This window comes from Bos grunniens, chromosome 16 (assembly GCF_055505025.1).
Source record: "Bos grunniens cultivar Pamir isolate PY7600 chromosome 16, Bosgru_T2T1.0, whole genome shotgun sequence".
Classification (NCBI taxonomy): Eukaryota; Metazoa; Chordata; class Mammalia; order Artiodactyla; family Bovidae; genus Bos; species Bos grunniens.
Window position 1 is genome coordinate 38,904,622 of NC_141180.1, and position 14,906 is coordinate 38,919,527.

Consider the following 14,906-nt stretch of genomic DNA (forward strand, 5'->3'; position numbering starts at 1 on the left):
CAGCTCCTCAGCCAGTGGAGCAGAGGCTGGGCTGCTGCAGGATCAGGGGATGCTAGCCGAGGTGATCGTCCCCCCTCCTCCACCCCTCCTTTGTCCCTAGACTCCCCAGGCACCGTGTACGTCTCCAAGGTGAAGAACAAAGGCCGCCCGACTGTCTACAGGTTCTCCCTCAATGCCAGCCTGCCTGCCCCTTGGCAGACCGTGTCCCTTGGGGACGGGGAGGTGCCCTCCTTCCAGGTGAGCCTGGGCTCTCATGCAGTGAGCTGCCACGACCAGGGAAGGGGCCCTTAGTGCTGCATTGGTGGGCACTGGCCACGTCGGGGTAGGGGCAGGGTCTGCAAGGATGGACCTGCTCCAGGCAAATGAGGACCCTCTCCTGCCATCAGCCAGGCCCACAGCAGGGACCTGCAGAGTGGTGAAAGCAGGGCTGCTGAGTCAGCCAGGCCTGGGTTCGAGTTCTGGCTGTGCCATTTATAACCTGTGTGTCTTTGGGAAGATTACTTCATCTCTCTGAGCCTCAGCTTCCTCATCTATGTAATGGGGGTATGAAAGGTACCACCCTGGGTTGCTGGAGGTACTTGAGACAAGGCCTGTGAGTTCTGTAACACCTGGAATGTAGTAAGCACTCGGTGAACGGGAGCCATGAGTTAGACTGTCGTTTTCAGCCTCTGTTCTAACACCCCCAGAAAAGGGTCTCCCAGGGCCAACCCAGGCCTCTGATTTTTTCCTCTCAAACATCATTGGTGTTTCTTTAACATGTTACACCTCCAGGGTGACAGTTACCCATGTCAACTCATGTCAATCTGATCAGGGTTTGTATTTCCGTTTGAAAGATGGAGTGTGTGAGGTATTCCCTGGCTCTGACCTTTACACTAATGTTTACAAGGTGATTCCCACTGCCTGGAGAGCCTGCCTTCCAGCTTAAAGCACGACTGGCTCCCCGTTCAGGTTTCTTAACATAATGTCACCTCCTCCCTGGGCCATGTCCTGGAAATAATTCTCAGTTCACCCTCCTCTTCTACTGCCCCATTCCTCCTGGGTCTTATCATGCTAATGTTTAAGTCTAAGCCCTTAAAAGAATCTGAAGCCATCGTCACTCGTGGCTCTAGGAGGGCAGGGACCAAGCCCATCTGGTTCAGTGTTGTATTCACAGCCCAGCTCAGGGCTGGCTTGGAGTAAATCCTCAGTTGAAGAAGGACTGAGGCTCAGAGAGAGAGAGGGAAGGGTTTGCCTCACCTTTAAACTCGAACCCAAGCCTCCTGGGTTCTGCCCAGAGCTCTTCCCCTGACTCTGGGGGCTGGAACAGGGGCAGGGGGTGGGGAGGTCTCCCAGGAGGGAGGGGACCCAGCCTGAGGCCCAGCCCAGGCAGAGGCAGCCTCCCGGAGTCACCTGTCTTGTCTCTGTCAATCCACTGCTTAGGTGTATAGAGCGCCTTTTGGTAACTTCACCAAGAAGCTGACCGCTTGTATGTCTACAGTAGGGCTGCTCCAGGCGGCGAGCCCCTCCCGCAAGTGGATGGTGACGACCTTGGCCTGCGACACCAAACGGGGCTGGAAGCTTGACTTCAGCTTCTACGTGGCCGCCAAGGAGCAGCAGCACACCCGGTAACAGAGCCTTGCAGACGAGCCGGTTCCCACTCGTTTGCCCCTCCCACCAGGGATGTCCGCAGGCCGCTGTCCAGGGACTTCCCTGTTGGTCTGGTGGTTAAGACTTCGCCTGCCAGTGCAGGGAGACCAAGTTCAATCCCTAGTCAGTGAAGCTACAATCCTACATGCCTCAGGGGCATAAAACCAAAACCAAAAACAGAAGCAATATTGTAACAAAGTCAATAAAGACTTTAAAAAGTGGTCCACATTAAAAAACAAAATTCTTTTAAAAAGAAACCCCTACCTATTTCCACATGTGTGCTTAGACAGTCTCCCCCCCAGAGCTGGGGATCGGGGAACACCAAGATGCCAGGCCCACAGTTCTCTCCCCTATCTGCCCCTTATCCTCTGAGTGGCTCTGTGAGAGACGCTGTCTGCCTGCCCCTTGGCACACCAGGCAGTTCCCAGCTCAGAGCTCCTGCATTTGCTGTTCCCTGGACCTATGGTGCTCTTCCCCAGCTCCTCCAGAACCACAGGACCACAAGGGAAGTCCATGACTGACTCCTCAAGATTTAGGTCCTTACCCAGATACTCCCCACCCACGGCTGTCTCTGACCAGACCGCCCTCCCACAGCTGAAACAGCCACACCCCATCTCTCCCCATACATCACCCAGCTGCTCTCTTTCTGGTTCCCATCACCTCCTGGAAGCATACTGACAGCTGGTTCGTTACCTGTCTTTGCTCAGGAGAATGTAGGCCTCCTGCCGTATCCCCTCACCTGGTCCAGAGCCTGGCACACAGCAGGTGCTCAGGAAACGCTTGCTGGGTAAATGAGTGAAGGAAAGAATGAGTACACGCCGCCTACCTCTCCAAGGCTCTATCCACACTCTCAGTGCATACAGTTAATTCAGAGGTTATTTATTTAGTGTTGCTCCTCCCTAAAGAATCTGCCTGCAATGCAGGAGACCCAGGTTTGATCCCTGGGTCAGGAAGATCCTCTGGAGGAGGGCAAGCAACCCACTCCAGTATTCTCGCCTGGGAAATCCCATGGACAGAGGAGCCTGGCGGGCTATATTCCATGGAGTGGCAGAGTCAGACACGACTGAGCAGCTAACACCCCCTGAGACTGTAAGGTGACAGGAGAGAGCCCGTGTCTGTTGTCCTTATCTACTGTATACACATGCCCTGCCTAGCGCCTGGCATGAAGTCACTGTCCCCAAATACTTAATGAGCAACTGTGTGCTGTGCCTTGAGGGGTCTCCGAGCCAGCTGGGGGCATCTTTTCCCAGGTTCCTCCCCCTGTTCTGACCACTGAGGCTATGTTCGCTGAGGGCCTTACTCTCTCATCCATTCATTCATTTAATAAACCTTGAGCACTGACAGTGGGCCGGCATGTGGCTAGTGCTGGGGATGGTAAACAAGACAGATGTGACTCCTGCCCTCGGGCTGACTAGCAGGAGACAACAGCTAGCAAGTCAAGCGCAATGTCATTACAAATTACAATACGTGCTCCGAAAGGAAGAGCCCGCTGCCATCGCAGTCCAGATAACGGCAGTGCAGGGCCTGCGCTTCTGCCACCAGGGACCATGGTCTGTTTGGCAGGGCCTGGCCTTGGGGCAGCGAGCACCCACATGAGGCTGGACTCAGCTTGGGACCGGGGGTTGACCAAGATGGGCTCACTGGGCCATTCCAGCTTGGCCCACCTGGCTCAGGAGGTGGGGTCCTTCTGCCTGCCCTCTAGGGCTAGGCTCCCTCTGCAGATACACAATAGCCACTGGGGTCATGCTGCCTGGATGAGCTTAGAGCATTCTATAAAGCACCTGGAACTACATCAAGAAAGTGTTAGTCGCTCAGTCGTGTCTGACTCTTTGTGGCCCCATGGACTTCCCTGTAGCCAGCCAGGCTCCCCTGTCCATGGAATTCTCCAGGAAAATAATACTGGAATGAGTTGCCATTCCCTTCTCCAGGGGATCTTTCCAACCCAAAGATCGAACCCAGGTCTCCTGCATTACATGCAGATTCTTTACCATTGAGCCACCAGGGAATCCCAGAGCTACATAAAGTCCAGTGGTAAATAAGCTGACCGTGGAATCCTTTCTTCAAACAGAATCTTGAGCTCTGTAACTGTTCAGTTTAAGGTGGGGCTGGGGGCTTCTGGGCAATGACCCCAAGGCTGGCCCTGAGGTCATTCAGAATTCTTGCACCCCTGGAGGGCTTCCCAGGTGGCGTTATGGTAAAGAACCTGCCAATGCAGGAGACGTCAGAGATGCTGGTTTGATCCCTGGGTTGTTCTTCTGGCCTCTGCACGCCTTTGCCTCTCCTTCCCAACCCCTCCTAGCCCTCCTGGCCCTCCCATCCTCAGTCCCGGCCTCCTTTGCCTCCACAGGAAGTTGTATTTTGCCCAGTCCCACAAGCCCCCTTTCCACGGGCGTGTGTGTGTGGCACCTCCTGGCTGCTTGCTCAGCTCCAGCCCCGATGGGCCGACCAAAGGGTTCTTCTACGTGCCCAGCGAGAAAGGTATGTGCAGGGAGGCTGCTGTGGGGCCTCGGGAGGCTGGGCCTGGCCTTTCTGTATAGCTGTGCCTCCCTCTGCAGCACCCAAGGCCCGCCTCTCCGCCACCTTCGGCTTCAACCCCTGCATAAACACGGGCTGTGGGAAGCCAGCAGTGCGGCCACTGGTGGACACGGGGGCCATGGTCTTTGTGGTCTTTGGCATCATTGGCATCAACCGCACACGGCAGGTGGACAACCACGTCATCGGAGACCCGGTGCGTGCACCCACGCTGGACAGCTGCCAGAGGGCTCCGCCACAGCAGGCTGATGAACAGCTACCAGTGCAGGGACCACCAGCCCAGCTCCCCACCCCCACCCTTAGCTCCTTGACCGCTCACCCAGCCCAGACAGGACCTCCCCGGACCCCTGGGGCATCATTTCTCTTGAGGATGGAGCAGGGTCGAGCTTTTAGAATCACCCAGGAATCTGGGACCAAGCCAGCTGCCCTGCATCACTAGGGGTGGAACAGAGGGGAGGGCAACAGGTGGGTAAACCCTCCCTGTCCTCCTGCAGGGGGCCTCTCCCCCACCCCATGCCCATAGCCCTTGTTGTGTGCCTCAGCCAGGGTGCCCTCGCCTGGAGTAGTCTTCCTCTTTGTACATGTTTGTGCTGGTGCGGGGCTCTTGGGCGCTGGAGGAGAAAGGATCTGACAGAGAGAGGTGTGACTTGGTCTGTGCCTGGCACATGATGGGGGCTGAGATGTGGTTGAAAGGACTGTGGATGTAGGTCTCGTTGGTCGTAACCTCTGCCTCGGGAATTCAGCCAGCCGGGTATACAGGGTGTCAGACACTAAGTAATTTGAGAGCCAGGTGGAGTCAGAGGAGTTGTATCCAGTCTGGACCATGAGTCCGCAGGGGTTCAGAAGAGGGACGGGGAGGTGGGGAGAAGAGGAAGCAGGTGATGGAGGGCAGGGGTGGGAGTCAGCTATGCGGAGGGAGAGGGGAAAGCAAGGGCCCAGGTGAGCATGCTGTGAGTAAAATTAAGGAAGGGAGACTGAGGGGGTCCGTGGGGGTGGGCAGTGATGGGAGCAGAGGAGCTGCTGGGGGTGGGGCAGAGCAGACTCAGGCAGGACCGTGGGCAACCAGGCAGAGGGTTTGAGTGCTGGCCAGGATGGTTGCAGGAGCTGCCGGAGGCTCCTCCCCAGGGTGGGGCCAGGACTGAGTCCCTGACTCACTGAGCAGCTGCACTGGCTTGTGTCTCCTTGGGAAAGGGCAGCGTCATCTATGACAGCAGCTTTGACCTCTTCAAAGAAATTGGGCACCTGTGTCGCCTCTGCAAGGCCATAGCGGGGAACTCGGAGTTGGTGAAGCCGGGCGGGGCCCAGTGCCTGCCCTCAGGTGGGTGTGAGGTCCAAGGTGGGGACAGCCCCCAGGACACACATGCCTGGAGTTGGGGTGTCTGTGGACTCTCGTCTGTGTGTGTGTGTGTGTGTGTGTGTCCACGCGGGGGTGGGAGCTATGTGAACCTTCCAGATAAGAGTAGTCTCATCCCTGAGGATGAACTGGCAGAGAGTCCACAGGCCTGGGGAGGTGTGAAGTGTGCAGGGCACACCTGTGGGAGGAGCTTTCCCAAAATTGGGGGTGAGGTCTGGGGCCAACCCCTCAGTAGAAACCTGGGTCAGACTAGGGTTCTTCCTGAAAAGGCATGCATGTGCTGCATGCTAAGTCACTTCAGTCATGTCTGACTCTTTGCAACCCATGGACTGTAGCTCACCAGACTCCTCTGTCTATGGGATTTCCCAGGCAAGAATACTGGGGTGGGTTGCCATTTCCTCCTCCAGGGGACCTTCCCGACCCAGGGATTGAACCCTCATTTCTTATGTCTCCTGCGCTGGCAGGTGGGTTCTGAGAAGGCACAGGATTTCAGTTTCTGCCCCAATGGCAAATGGGTATTGTAGGTTTCCCAGTGACATTGCTAGTAGTTTCAGACGTTTTTTAAACTAGGTTGGGGGGAAAGCGTGTGCCCCTGGTGTGTACACACTCAGATGGGTAGGTACACATGGGTGGGTGGGATGGGGGAAAAGATGCTCCCATCCCGGGTCCCCACAACCCCCTCTCCGCCATCCCTGCAGGCTACAGCATCTCCTCCTTCCTGCACATGCTGCACCCCGAGTGCAAGGAGCTGCCCGAACCCCACCTGCTCCCGGGGCAGCTGTCACATGGGGCCGTAGGCATCAAAGATGGCCGCGTGCAGTGGATCTCCATGGCCTTCGAGTCGGTGAGCCCTGGGTGGACCAACCGGGCACGGGGCAGCATGCCAACCTAACAGAGTGCAGTGTCACCACTGATCTCTAGCCCCCGTCCCAGAGCAGAGCAGAGAGCGTTCTCCTTAGAGGGGAGACTGAGGCCAAGAGGGATGAAATTGCTTGCCCAAGGTCACGGGATTCATGAGTGCCAGCATCAAGTGCAAAACCAGGCTGTCTGACCACCAGGCTGGGCCTTTCTGCCACACAGAGCGCCAGGCAGCTCTTACCTCCCTTCTTCCCCAAAGGCTCAGGGTTCACATCGTTCCATGGGGGTAGGTGACAGTTCAAGATGTTCCCCTCTGCCACTGGGAGGGGCCAGGTTCTGGGCCACAGAGCCCCTGTGCTGGGTCCCCCCAGGAGAGATGGAAGCCAGGGGACCAGCCATCCCCACACCCCACTGCTTCCTCTCTCTCATCCCTGATGCTCCCTGGGCTCCACCAAGGAAGCACCCATATACACACACCCATGTATACCCACCTGTACACACACATGCACATCCCAACCTAGGCATCAGGCCTGGCCCTGGCACCTGGCATGCTATGAGTCTTGCCCCATGCTGAGCCCCAAGGTCCAGCCCTGGCTCTGATCTTGCTGTGCTCTTTGTCCTTGAGCGGGACAGTCATCTCCTCCAGCCTCCTGCTCCTCCTCTAAAGATTAAGGTTTCAGTTCCCTGCCCACCCGCTGGCAGTCATCAGGAAGCTAGGGTCTATCACATACGTGAAGGCATCAGGGAACGAGAAGAATATGACAAGGTGACAAGCCAGCAATTTTTGTTCTCTGGCCCCTGCCCTGCTTTCCATCCCACCACCTGTTCCCCTCAGTGCATGTACAGCCTCACCTCCAGCCACAGGAAGGAAGACCCAGAGCCCCTCCAAGCCTTTAAGGGGCCCCAGACTAATGCAGAAGCCACTCAAAGCCCCAAGTAGTTTTTTTAAATTGCAGTAAAATATACATCATATGGCCCTCTTAACCATTTGTAAGTGTATGCTGCTGCTGCCGCCGCTGCTGCTGCTAAATCACTTCAGTCGTGTCTGACTCTGTGCGACCCCATAGACGGCAGCCCACCAGGCTCCCCCGTCCCTGGGATTCTCCAGGCAAGAACACTGGAGTGGGTTGCCATTTCCTTCCCCAATGTAAGTGTATAGTTCAGTAATATTAAGCACATTCACAGTGATGCAAATGTCACTAACGTCCATCTCTAAAATCTTTCATCTTGCAAAAGTGAAACTGTTCCCAATAAATGTAGACTCCCCAGGGGCCCCCTCCAGCCACCACTCTGTTTCTTTCCCCATGGATTTGACCACTCTCATCCCTCACACAGCACTGGCTTTTTATGATTGGTTCATTCCACTTAGCATAAAACTCTTCAGGTTCATCTGTGCTGTAGCCTGTGTCCAAATTTCCTTCCTTTTTAAGGCTGAAGCCACAGACAGTTTGAAGAATCCCTGCTTAGGTCCCTCCACATGACAGGACATCACTTCCCACCCCACCAGCACTCAGACACACACCTGCACACAGACTCATTGTGAATCGGTTTGTGCTCAGGGAGGGCAGAATTGGATCAATGAAGTAATATACATGAAAGTTCCAGAGCTGGGCACTGTGAATCAGATAGGCCACCTGCCCTCCCAGACTCACAGTCCAGCCAGGAGAAGGTGGGGGCAGCTTGCCAGACAGTGATGAGAACAATGATGGAAAGCATCAAGGGCTTAAAGAGCCCAGAGGATGCCTGTCTTGGGGCATCAAGGAAGGCTTCCTGGAGGAGACAGAACCCTACTTGAAGGAGGGGCAGAAGCCGGCTCTGTGGGCAGAGGAAACAGCATGGGCCAACTATGGGACTCAGAGCCAGGGACTCTGGGAGTTGGAGGTGGTCCTGTTGGAGTGGGGCAGGGATGGAATGGGGCAGGGCCTTCGGTTGCTTTGGGACGTGCTGCCACTGCTGTGAGAGTCACACGTGCACCTGGAGGCTGGTGGGAGGTGGTCTCGGATGGGCTCACCCTTCACCCCTCATGCAGCACACTCCATTTGCAAGTGTCCAGGGATCAGCTGCATTTGTTATAGAGCTGACCGGCCATCGCCAGGGCAGCATAATAGGCCTCAGCCACCAACCCATCTCACTGGCTCATGTCCCCGCAGACCACGTACAAGGGCAAGTCCTCCTTCCAGACCTACTCAGACTACCTCCGCTGGGAGAACTTCCTGCAGCAGCAGCTGAAGACACTCCCTGAGGGCTCAGCCCTGCACCACGGCTTCCAGACCTGCGAGCACTGGAAGCAGATCTTCATGGAGATCATAGGCGAGCGGCAGCCCCTCCCCCAGGGCCCCGGCACAGCGGGCGGTGGCAGGTGACCCAGACCAGGGAGGCTACGGCCTGGCCTGTCTGAGCCATGCTTGTCTTCTCAATTCTGGCCAAGAGCCCTGGAGGAACTGGAATCACACAGTGGCCGCCAACACCGATTAGAGACCAGAGTTTGGGTCCCCTCCTGCCTGGGGGCATCTGGCCACATCCTCTGATCCTGAGTTTGCCCACTTAAAAAGAAATGGTAATGATGGTAATGGCCATCATAGCCAGCGGTCATTACCATTACCAGTGACTGCTGTAAGCAGCCATCTGTCATTAGGAGGCCTTCTCAATGCTAAGCCCTGGCTGAGGCCTGGCCCGTGTTATCTCTTTAAACTCCAAATGAGGCCTAGGGAGTAGGTACTGTTATTATCCCCTTTTACAAATGAAGAAATGGGGATTCAGAGAGGGCATGTGGCTGAAAGTCACCAGAGGGACACAGCTGGCTGTGGCGGTGCTGATCTGCGTGACCCCTGTACCTCTGAACCATGAGGGTGAGGGGGTTGTGGGTGCCCTGTGCTGCAGCCCAGCTGAGGGCCCTTGCTTCTCCCTCGCAGGGGTGCAGAGCGCCCTGTATGGCCTGGCCCTGTCCCTGCTCATCTGTGTGGCCGCCGTGGCTGTGTTCACCACCCACGTGCTACTCCTGCTGCCTGTGCTCCTTAGCATCTTGGGTAAGTGGGCCGGGGGCCAGGAGCGGGCAGGGGTCTCACTGGCGGTCTCAAGTTTTTCTCCACCCTTAACTGTCTCATCTCTTCAGTGAAGGTTTCCCGACACACATACACCCCTCACCCCAGGCCAAAAGAGCCTCTGTGACAATTGTTCCTAGGGCCGTGCACTCCCCAAGAGGAGGCAGGTGGCACCAGGTGGCAGGTCTCAGCCCAGGGATGTGTTGCTGCCCCCTGTCACCTCTTTCAGGCCCCCTCAGCCCTCTTAGGCCCTGTCCCTCCTCATCTCGCCAGTCACCAGAGTTGAGGGATCTACCATAGACTTCATCGCCTTCCCCAGAGACCCTCTGAATTTGCCCAGCCCCCTTCCAGGGCTGTATGGGTGGGGCCAGGTCCAAGCTACCTCCCCGCCGCCCCCTGCAGGCATCGTGTGCCTCGTGGTGACCATCATGTACTGGAGCGGCTGGGAGATGGGCGCCGTGGAGGCGATCTCCCTGTCCATTCTTGTCGGCTCCTCCGTGGATTACTGCGTCCATCTGGTTGAGGGCTACCTGTTGGCTGGAGAGAATCTGCCCCCCCACCAGGCTGAGGTGAGCCCCACACCTTCCCCACCCATCCCTAAGATATCTTCTCCCTCCCCAGTGCCACTGATGAAGACCCCCAAGGGTCGCTGGACACCATGGTGTCCGATTCCCATCCAGCATGTGTTGCAGGAGCCTCCGTTTCCAGGGCCATTCTCCACACCAGGGGACTCGAGCTCTTAGGCAGCTGCACCCAGCATGATTGTGGGCCGTGGATGGGTCCACTCCCCCAGCTCTGTCTCCCTAAGTGAGCATGAGGAGTTGGGCCAGGCGCTGTCCAAGGGCCCTTCCTGTTTCTCGAGTCCCTGATTCCCAGTCTCATTCTCAAGCCCAGGAAGCAGGTCTGAGCCCTTCTAGTTGTGACCCTGAGGCCACCCCACCCTCACTGGACCTTGTGGCTTAGGGAAGACATACCCATGTGCTCAGTGCCAAAACCAGCTCTAGGTCTCATAAAGTTTTTGGTTTTCCCCAGTTTGGAATTGTTTTGGTGTGAAACATTTATAAATACATAAATTAAATCAGTTATACATTTAGCTGCTCTGGGTCAAAAGAAGGAATCAGTTCCAATCAGGGCTCCCATGTTCGAGGACTGACCGTGCAGATCATCAGTGTTCTGGTTGTCATAGGGATGTTTAACCAGCCCCTACTCTGTGCCCAGCGCTGGGCACTGCTGCAGGGGAGCGGGTTTTATGTCCCCGCAGAGCCGTCGGAGCAGGTGCTGTTATTACCCGCCTCTCACCCTCCCCCCACCCAACACACACATATTTATGAAAGTGGAATCAGAGCCCTGCAGGGGCAAGGCTGGCCTTGGACAGCATGTGTGTGTTTCCCAGGGCCCAACCCCCCATCCCAAGCCCCAGGCAGGGAGTGATCCCTTCCGGGGGGCCCCAGCGTTCTTTCACTTACCCCCAGGACGCCCACTCGCAGCGCCAGTGGCGGACGCTGGAGGCCGTGCGGCATGTGGGCGTGGCCATCGTCTCCAGCGCCCTCACCACAGTCATCGCCACGGTGCCCCTCTTCTTCTGCATCATCGCCCCGTTTGCCAAGTTCGGCAAGATCGTCGCCCTCAACACAGGCGTCTCCATCCTCTACACGCTCACGGTCAGCACAGCCCTGCTCGGCATCATGGCGCCCGGCTCCTTCACGCGGACCAGGACTTCCTTCCTCAAAGCCCTGGGCGCTGTGCTCCTGGCGGGGGCCCTGGGGCTGGGCGCCTGCCTTCTGCTCCTCCGGAGTGGCTATAAGATCCCCCTGCCCAATGGGACCTCCCTATAGCCCTGGCACTACATCTGGACTTGCACACCTTTGGTCCAGTAGGTGGGGGACGAGATGCTTGTTCTCTGCGCCCAGAGGCACATTGTTCGCAGCTCGGCTACAACTCCTTATGTTCCCAAACGTCTGGGCCAGACGTCACCCACCTGTGTGACCCACACTGCCTTCATCACAGTGCCAGCCCCTGCTGGGTGGTGAAGCTGGCTGCCACTCCCCACTGCTGGACACTGGCAGCTGCCCTGCCTCTCCCTGTTAGGGGAAGAGACCAGCCCTCCTCCTGAACCTGGTTCCCAGGGGAGTCAGGTGATTTTTGCAGGGGGCTTCCCTCTGCAGAATTTCCACATTGCCTCAGTGCTCACAAGAACTTTCTGATGTGGTTGTTACAGGGCCCCCATTCTATGGATGTGAAAACCAAGGCATCAGAAGGCGAAGTAACTGACCTGTAGCTGGGTCAGTGGCACAGCCAGAGTGGCCTCCCTCGGGAACTCTGCAGGAAGAGCACAGAGGGTTCAAGGGCAGGGCCTCACACCCCCTGCCCCCCCCTCCCCAACAGTTTTATGGCGGCCAGTGCTGGGTGGTCCTGTGGCCTCCCTAGGCCTTTAGGTCCTGGCCTGGGAGGACAGAAGGACCAGCCTGGGTTACTGCATGTCCTAACCCCGGCCCCAGACTCAAGGGGCTCTGCTCTCTGGAAAGCCATGGGGCCCCAGCACAGCCTTCCTCACAAATTTAAGCCCTCCACCTCCCCAACCTGACTCTGTGGGTGGAATTTAGGGGAGGAGGCAGCCCCTGGGATGGGGAGCTGGCCATGCCTGCCTCCTGCTCACAGCAGATGGCTCTTATTAAAGTGAAATGAAACTGCAGACCGCCGCCATTAACACGAGCATTTTAAGCATTGCTGGCTCCATTGTATTCTTCAAATTGCAATAACTAAGTGTTTGCATGGTGCCGTTGGGAACCTGGCTGAGGCGGGCGCTGGGCCTGGAAGGAGATGGAGGTGGAGTGGAAGGGGCAGGAGCCTCTGGGGTAGGGTCACAGAGTACTCTGGGAGCCCAGAGTCAGGCTGGGGAACTCTGGGGCAAGGCACCATAGGAGTGGAGCCCATTTGGCTCCCTACCAGGACACTTATTAGCCCCTTCAATGTTCCCAGTACCGTGCTGTGACCTTCTTCCTTGGGACAGACATTGGCCCAGGGCATTAGGAAGCTGGACACAGACTGAGCTGGGACTGACCCCTTAGGGTGGGTGGATGGTTTCCTGGTGAGCTCACCTGGTCATCTGTAAATATTAACAGGGAGGCTGGGCATGCAGGATAGACCTGCAACAACCTGTCACCACCAGTGCGTGCCTGGCACCCAACAGAGGCTCAGTATTTGCTGAGGGAGCATCAGATTTTGGTTCCCACTCTCCATGGTGAAGACAGACACCAAACACCAGGTTAATGGTATAAGCTGACATATAGCTCTTAGCATACCAGTTGCTCTTCTTAGGGTTTGTCTTAGTAACAAAGTGCTTCAGACCGGGTAGCTTATAAAGACAGAGGTTTATTTTCTCACAGTTCCAGAGGCTGGAAATCTGATGGAAGGTGTAAACAGAGAGGGTTGTTCTGGAGGTTGAGGGGGACTCTGCTCCATCCCCCTCTCCTGGGTTCTTTCTGCTGGTGGCTGGCCATCCTTGGCATTCATTGGCTTGTAGAGACATCACTCCAGTCTCTGTCTCCATCTCACTTGCCCGTCTTCTCTCTGTGTAGGTCACATTGCCTTCAGTTGTATCAGATCCTAATGACCTCATCTTAATTTGGTCACCTGCAAAGATTCTATTTCCAAATAAGCTCACATCTGGGACCTCTCTGGTGGTCCAGTGGCTAAGACTGCACTCCCAAGGCAGGGGTTCAATCCCTGGTCGTGGAACTAGACCCCACATGTTGCAACTAAGGAGTTCACACACCGCAACTAAAGAACCTGCATGGTGCATCGAAGATTGAAAATCCCATGTGCCACAACTAAGACATGGCACAGCCAAAATAAAATATTTAAAAAACAAAACAAGCTCACATTCATGGGAACCAGGGTTAGCCTCAACATATCTTTTGGGAGGAACACAATTCAACTCATAACAAGGCTCAACATGCATCAGCTCAGTTGTTAACCTTAGGGAGGGGGTGCTTGGACCCATTTTACGCCTGGGGAAACCAAGGCTCAAGAGATTGCCTTGCCTGAGTCAGGCAGCTGCTGGTGGGAGAGCCAGAGTTTGACCCCAACCAGCCTGTCCCTGGTGGTTCAGACAGTCAAGAATCCACCTACAATGCAGGAGATCCAGGTTCAGTCCCTGGGTCAGGAAGATTCCCTGGAGAAGGGAATGACTACCCACTCCAGTAGTCTTGCCTGGAGAATCCCACAGACAGAGAAGCCTGGCGGGCTACAGTCCATGGAGTCGCAAAGAGTCGGACATGACTGAGTAACACACACACACAGCCTGTCCCAGAGTGTGTGCTCATCCCTGAGGGTGTGCAGCCTCTCGGGGAATTGTAACAAAGGGTGGTGATGGCACAGGGGCACTCTTATCAAGTGGCTTCTTAGAGAATCTGGATGGAAACCCTTCAATTTGTACAATACTTCACCCCTGAGAATTTCCCCATCAGCCTGTCTGAAACCTGAGCCATCAGAGGCCTGGCAGAGAGCACTGTGGCTGAAGGAGCTGGTCAAGGATTTAGGCAGGTCAGCCAGGGCTCCAGCAGCACTTGTAGGGGGTGAGGTAGAGGGCAGAAGGCCACAACTGCAGAGTTGAACATCTTCCAATAACAGGAAGGAAGGAAAAGGCAAACTTATAGGAAAAGACCAGGTGGGAGGGGGTGGGGCAGAGAGGGAGCTGGCAAGTTGACAAGACGTCCCAGAAGGTGCTCAGAGAAAAGACTGCCATCTCCAAGTCCTTGTCCTGAGACCTTCCCAATAACCTAGTATTAACTTGGAGGTATGGTCATTTGCATATCATTTGGATGCAGTCCAGGTCATGCCCATTTGTCAGGAAACCCTCACTAAGCCCATTTCCTTGCTTTTAAGAAACAGCTCCTCTTCCTTCCCCTTGGTCTTGATCTTTACAAAGTGCTTTGGGGGTGTCAGGCAGGCAGGACAAGGGTGAAGGAGGCCAGGCCCTGGTGTCGCTGTCACCTCCCTCCAACAGGTGACTAGGGCTCCTCTACATCAATACAACTCTCTCATGACCCTCACAGTGCTCCTTGGAGCGAGTTCCCATTTTACAGATGAAGACTGTGAGCCCCAGAGGAGGCAGTGACAGTGCACGGCCAGGCTGCCTGGGTCCCTGCCCATCTCTGCTTCCCTGCTGGGTCCACTCTCTGTGGATGGTGTTCTTTATCTCCTCATAATATGTCCTGGTTCCTCAGGCCAGCATGGCAACTGCCCTGTCCAGCTCTGGGTCAGTACTTCTCTCTCTCCTTGGGGCAGGGCTGGGGCAGGGCTGGGGGAAGGATATGTGCTCAGTCATTCAGTCGTGTCCGACTCTTGGCAACCCCATGAACTGCAGCCCACCAGGCTCTTCTGTCCATGGAACTCTCCAGGCAAGAATACTGGAGTGGGTTGCCATTTCCTCCTCCAGAGGATCTTCCTGACCCAGGGATCAATCCGGCGTCTCCTGCATTGGCAGGCAGATT

General features: G+C 56.1%; 1 protein-coding gene across 7 annotated transcripts in view; it reads left to right on the forward strand.

Annotated features, from left to right (window-relative positions):
* The window catches only part of DISP3 (dispatched RND transporter family member 3), a 58,129-nt gene extending 45,994 nt beyond the window's left edge, over positions 1–12,135 (forward strand). For 3 of the 7 annotated variants that reach the window (XM_086342619.1, XM_086342621.1, XM_086342620.1), the window contains 10 exons: positions 101–237; positions 1,420–1,604; positions 3,974–4,104; positions 4,182–4,354; positions 5,350–5,476; positions 6,211–6,356; positions 8,521–8,680; positions 9,283–9,396; positions 9,814–9,980; positions 10,884–12,135. In XM_086342619.1, coding sequence (XP_086198745.1) covers positions 101–237; positions 1,420–1,604; positions 3,974–4,104; positions 4,182–4,354; positions 5,350–5,476; positions 6,211–6,356; positions 8,521–8,680; positions 9,283–9,396; positions 9,814–9,980; positions 10,884–11,246 — 1,703 coding nt within the window. In that variant the 3' untranslated portion in view covers positions 11,247–12,135. Of the gene's footprint in view, positions 1–100; positions 238–1,419; positions 1,868–3,973; positions 4,105–4,181; positions 4,355–5,349; positions 5,477–6,210; positions 6,357–8,520; positions 8,681–9,282; positions 9,397–9,813; positions 9,981–10,883 lie in introns of those variants that run through there. The other 4 variants (XR_015142794.1, XR_015142795.1, XM_086342624.1 and 1 more) reach the window with 4 other exon arrangements.
* Positions 12,136–14,906: the final 2,771 nt, after the last annotated feature.